Consider the following 6,263-nt stretch of genomic DNA (forward strand, 5'->3'; position numbering starts at 1 on the left):
GCCCGTGGCGGGCGTGACCCAGGAGAAGCCGTCTCCCCGCTTGGCGATGAAGGAGGTGACGGTCCCCGACAGTAGGCCGGCCAGCAGGAGCGGTGTCGAGTACCCCAAGGAGTAGGAGAAGAGCAGGCCCGCGCCTAGGTAGGGCTCGCCTGAGGCCGCGACGAAGCCGAGGATGGAGGCCAGGACCGGCGTCGAGCAGGGGGAGGCGATCAGGGCCGACGTGGCGCCCAGGAGGAAGGCTTGTAAGGAAGGAGGAAACCTCTCCAGCTGCAGGGCGGCGTCGAAGGAGGGGAGTCGCAGGGAGACCAGGTCCAAAAGGTTCAAGCCCATCACGATGGCCACCGCAGAGGCCGTCAGAGGGAGCGCGGCGCCTAGGGCCCCTGCGCCCGCTGAGCCGAAGAGCTTTCCCGCCAGCGTGGCGGAGAGGCCCAGAACGGACAAGGACGTGGCCAGCCCGACCGTAAAGGTGGCAGCGCGGAAAAGCAGAGTCCTCTGGTCGCGCGCGGGGTCCGTGCCGTCGTCTGTCAGATAGGCCATGGTCAGGGGGACGAGCGAGAGCGCGCAAGGGGAGAGCGAGGTCAGGAGGCCCGCCCCGTACAACACGGCCCCACTCACAGGCGTGAGATGTGTCAACTGCGTATCGACGAGCTGCTTGGCCCAGATCTGTATATCATAGAGTGCCAAGCCCACATCGACCGAGCACCGGACGTCACGATTTCGCGTCCGTCGTGGAGTCGGATTCATGCCTAATCTAATTGCGCTGGATGGGCTCGAGACCGGCTTCAAGGTCAAAGAGGGTGTGGTTGTCCGTGACAAGCCGGGCGATGACGATAATGGTATAAAAGTCGACTGATACCGCGACGGTCTTGAGCCTGCATGATTTGGAGGCAGAGCAACAGCACTGCTGCACAATAGGAGCACCACGCCGGCTACGCCCACCAGCACCGACGACAGCGTGCGCATTCGAAGATGAGGAGCCCATTCACGCAAGTGCTGCTCAATCTGAGTATTCCTGAGGGGCGGCTGACTTTCCATGGTCAAGCTTCTGCTTTCAGTCGACGCTGGCCAGGATCCTGAGCTCTGTCCACTTGGGAACCGAAACACCTCCTGCGACCCGTCCTCAATCATATACATGCCTGTCTAATGTCTAAATCCGTGAGGAAATTCACGGCTTTTCATGCATAATTGAGCTCGACACACCTGCCATGAAAAGACAGCAAGGAGGTGGTAGTTGCGATGGTCTAGGCGAGTTGTCTGTCGCTGACTCAAGGAAATGCCAAATTATGACACCGCGGGCCCGTCAGACCACAAAGATGGCACCGCCGTGAACATACCACAGCGCAACACAATGCGATCTCTGAAAGAAAACGTTCGCGTGACGGTTGCTGTGCTGCGAGTTCATACTTTCTTTTCTTTTTTATACTTTTCAGTGCCGTTAACAACTTGCACATGACTCTATGAAGATCTCGAGGCAGACCATCTCAAACATCGTGCCCCTGCTTGACGATTTACTTCCTCACGCTACCAGTTCTTATCTGTGTCACTACGGCAACATGGCCGATGGCACGTCCTACAATCTTGTCATGTGAAGGCCAGTCTGACTGCCTTTTAGTTGTTGCCCGTACTCAGTCCTGTCCTGCAAAGACATTGCCCTTTCCTTGTTGAGCCCTCGCTTGTTCTATCTACAACCCTTTAACGTCCAACGAGAAGCCTCATCCAGCGCAAATAGGCTTAAATTTCTTGCTGATCCTATCGTTCACTCGCTCGTGCAGTTATCAATTATCATCCACTTCGTACACCTTTGTCTCCTTTTCCTGAAAATTGTGCAATGGCCACCGCTGCCCAATGAGACTCGAGGGATGCTCGTTACTCAGCCAGAGGTGTCAGTAAATGGAGGCTGTGAAGGGTCGATAAAGATGTGCTGCCGCTCCTGCAGCCGATAATCCCGCTCGTCGCCGTCCTCGTATCGGACGTGGTGCTTGCCAGAGCGAGGCGAGAAGTGGGTTACCACCCCCCTATAGTGCTCGTCCCCACTCCACTGGATATCAATATGCCGCCCGACTATTTCCTGCGGGTCCATGTCGCTGTCGTAGTCCAAAGGCAAATTTTGGCCCCGTGACAGGTTGCGAATACCTGTCAGAACACGCTGTTGCACGGCCGCGCCCGACCTCACCCCGCTTCGCGCGCCTGCCGTCGAGCCTGCGTCCCCATGGTACTGGGTCTTCGACGAGCCCCCCCCCATCCATCCGGACGTGGTGGCGTTGAAGAAGTCCCCCTTTCCGCTCCCGCCCGAGCTCCGACCCTGCTGGTCCACGAGCCACTTCTCTGCCCACTGGGCCTCCTCTCGACACACGATCTTTCCCTTTTTCTCCTCCTCCGCCGATGCCCCTCCGCTTCCCCCCATAACAGCCCCACCACCGAATGTCAGGAGAGACGTGAAACTGGATGTCCGCTTCGGCGCCTTCTCCCGACGCTCAGGCGAGGCCACGGGTGTGGAGGCCAAGACAACCGCCCCGTCGTGGAACCACTGGCGGACCAACATGTTCTCTCTGGCCAGGCGCATGAGCATCCAAAGCCCGAGTTCCGTCGCCCGCTGGCGAGACTTCTGAGTCTTCAAAGCGGCCAGGATCCGCGGGAGCGACAGGGACACTCGCTCTTCGCGCAAGGAATCCTTCACCCCCAAGACAAGCATCAAGCTGCGGAAGACTGGCTTGATCACCCCTATCCCTTCGTCGCTCCTTCTCGAGGGGCTCTCCTCCTTCCGTTGGCCGTTACCTCCAGTGCCCCCTTGCTCTAACAGCCGGACCATTGCCTCCTGGATCTCCTGAGTCCGTGCCGAGTTTTCCCACAAGAAGTGCTGAAAGAACGGGCGCATCCTCGCTTTTGCCTCGGGACTATCCACCGAGAGGATAAGGCAAGAACAAAAATCGATCGAGCAGACCATTTTTCGCTCTGCCAGGCTCATCACGTGATGCGGCTCCAGGGCCTGCGCAGACCACTGGGTCATGGGAGGCGTGGCCCCGCCCGGTGTTGGGATCACGCAAGCTCGTAACAGGGTCCCAAGCAAGGGCTGGACGGCCGCAGGCACGTCCAGGTCGTCGTCCTCCCTCTCGGCGCTGGCAAACGTGTCTCGACATGGCCCAATATCAGCAGCCGCCTGCTCTGCACTTCCCAGAAGGAGCTCGGCCTCCCGCCTGCTGCCAAAGATCTTCCCGACCGCCCAGACCTCTAATTTCTTCTTCGCAATTTGCAGAAGATCCAGCAAGCACGTGCCTGCTGCATCCTCGAGGACCATTCGACGCGCCCCTTCCATTTTACTCGCCAGCAGCCCCAGCAGGTAGATGTACGAGTCGACTTTTCCGATCCCTCCCGTAGGTCTCACAAGCTCTGCGACGCGATGTCGCATCCGGAGCAGGGCTCCAAACAGACTCAAGCACGCCGTGACATGCGCCTCGGCTGGACCTCTCCTCTCCACACCCTCGTGCTTTGTGTCTTCGTCGCTGTCCGTGGAGCTACCCTCTAGCATGATCGTTACAACGTGGTCAAGGAGCTGGACCACCGCAACCCGCCCCTCCTTCTCCTCCGTATCCAAGAGCAGATCCCACAACAGCCCTCCACCCTCGTCCGCGGGCTGCTCGTCGCAGCTTAGCATTCCAACAACCCACATGCAAGCCGGCAAGCAGCGCGCGTACGCCTTTAGCAATCGAGGGACCCAGGTTCGCACGCCCTCCCAGTCCCGCGCCTCCGTCAGGGTTCCCAGCATGAACTTCGTAGCCAGCCGTAAACCACTCTCCAAGAGCGCGGCCTGTCCAGGATCTTCGGCTTGCTCTTCCCGCTCCACCGCCGTAGGACGGTAGACGGGCTCCAGCAATTGCTCCATAAATTCGAAGTAAGGCCGCGTTAGGATGTTTGTCTTGCGCCAGAAGTCGAGGTTTTCCCGCAAAATTTCCTCCAAAATCGGGGTCGGAACTTGTGGGCGGTGTGCCACTGTGTTACGGGCGTCGTCTTCTGGTCTAATATCGCATCGATCGTAGACTAGCAAGAAGGCGTTGCGGATCCGCTCTCTGGCCCAGTTCCGCCCACCATGGTACCCCCCACCACCGGTTCCTCCCCTCGTTTCCTGGCCTCCGAAGCACTCCACCTCCAAATCGGCTGGGTTGAAATCTGTCACCACGGTGTCATTAAACTCAAACCAGCCGCTCCTTTCACCGCCTCTCTCACGAATGTATGAATAGTAGTGCCCGCTGTTCGCAGTTCCCATGTGGATGACCACTCCTGCCAATCGATACAGGTAATATTCTGGCGGATGCCCAGCCGCACTTTGGGTCCTCTCTCTCAATTCCGCAGAGTCTTCTGCATTCCCAGCTGCTGCGATACCTGTTCCGCCTTTCCTCACTGCCGTCCTCCCCTCCAGGGTGTAAGGATACATGTCTAGATCCACAGGAAATTCTAACCGATCATTGATTTTTATTTGTTGCATGGTTTCATAATCAAATTCAAAACGCTTCAGATGGAGAATCAAATGCCGTGGCAGTGCCGCCAAGCTTGCCCGCTTTACTGTCGGTGTAGCCTCTTTCACAGCTTTGCCGGTGAGAGGATCTTTCGTTTCCCAGGTGTAGTCGCTTAAGATCTCTTCCGAGATGTAAGCCTCTAGAGCCTGGTCGAGGGTTTGGATGTTCTGCACCATCACTGACAGAAAATAACAAGGCTCAAGCCGCGAGCTGTAGCGCCCTCCCTCAGCAATAAGCTCATGAACTAGCGTTCCCCCGAAGGCGTGGCGTAGAACCTCTTCACACTTTGTACCCTGTGTCATACCCTCCACTTGCTGGAAGAACATGAGCAGGAAGTCGGAGACGTCCTGCTGGACGAATACATCTGTAGGCTCCCCGTCCCAATCCTTCAAGGCGTGGCAGAAGCCTTGCGGGTTGTAGTACGCTTTATCGCTTTCCTGCAAATGGGCGAACACGCGCTGCAGCTGATACATCAAACTCTCCTCCTTATCTTCCTCCGCATCTTCAAATGCCAAGATCCCCTCTCGAAAACCTTTAACGTGAAAGAGCTGTTGCAGAGTGCTGTTCATGTAGCAGATGCATCCAAGGTTCTTAAGGCCGACATATCCTGTCCGGTTCTTGCTCAGTCCGCATTGCAAGGACGATGCCGCAGCTGAAGACGATGCTGCGTTCAAAGCAAGCTGACCGGACGCACCAAGGCTCCCGCTTCGCTGCCTGCCCCATATCTGCCCGCCTCCCCCGCCCCCGTGCTGATTAGACTTCTGGCGCCTCCGCGCTGCCTTAAGCCGTCGCCTCTCTTTCTCGTCGGCCGACAAGCCCAACGGATTGTGCCTTTCTAAGACAGCCACTACCTTCCTCAGGTTATCAGGACACTCCGCGCTGAGCTCAAGGACGAGCCCCAAGGCCAGATTCCGACTCACCGGATGTTTGCACTTTGGAGGAGGGGGCGTTTCGATGTACCGCGCGGTATTTGGGTCAGTAGATGGCATCGCAAAGAGGCAACGGTCGAATAATTCCTGAAGTAGGCCTCCTTGGCCAAGCATCACTTTGACCGACCGCGTCCCGTCGCCTCGATGCGGCAAGAAGGCGAGGAGCGCCCGCAAGGACGTCAAGAGTCCCTGCAGAACTTGGTCCTCGTCCGTCTCCGATGCCTCCACGACGCGACGCCGCCTGATTTGTCCCGCTAGCTTGCAGGCCATGCCTTCCGGGTCCACCTCAAGAAGAGCGTCAGGAGCCTTGAGCAAGCGAGTGAGCAGCTTGAAGTATTCCACACACCCGCCTCCCTCTTCGCCAACGTTCTCGACCAAGTCGATCAAGGGGTGCAAGAAGCCCCGTACTGGGTCTAATACAGCGCGGTGTGATAATGATCTCGTTTCCTTCGAAATTTTATTGTCCTCCGCAGAAGTCTCGATGTTCCTCTTTTTCCGCCCTTCCTCCTCCTCCGCCTGCGCCTCTTTTCTTTCCCTTCGCCGACGTCCCTCCACACACAAGCGGTGCACCCCCCGGGCGATGGCACGACGCAGCGCTTCGTCAGGTGCCAGCAGCAAACCGAAATGAAGGAGCTGCCTGAGGAGTGGCGACCCTAGAATCACGTCGAGCAACCCTTCTCCGCCTGCTCCTAGCGACACCAACAAGTCTAGGGTGGTTTCCACGAGGGCTACGTCTTCCGATGCCGGCGTTGGTACCGAGGACTGCTCCCGCTTGCTCCCGTCCGTCCCGAATAAGTCGCCTGTCCACTCCTTCTGGTCGACC

At 57.9% G+C, this 6,263-nt stretch overlaps 1 protein-coding gene across 1 annotated transcript; it reads right to left on the reverse strand.

The window, feature by feature from the left end:
• Window positions 1–1,390: 1,390 nt before the first annotated feature.
• USP7 (ubiquitin carboxyl-terminal hydrolase 7) lies at window positions 1,391–6,122 on the reverse strand (the record flags this gene model as incomplete). Its single annotated transcript, XM_005854340.1, has 1 exon — window positions 1,391–6,122. A coding segment is annotated over one exon (4,252 nt), but the record flags the coding sequence as incomplete, so codon positions are not given.
• Window positions 6,123–6,263: the final 141 nt, after the last annotated feature.

Source organism: Nannochloropsis gaditana, assembly GCF_000240725.1.
Source record: "Nannochloropsis gaditana CCMP526 unplaced genomic scaffold scaffold536, whole genome shotgun sequence".
NCBI lineage: Eukaryota > Eustigmatophyceae > Eustigmatales > Monodopsidaceae > Microchloropsis > Microchloropsis gaditana.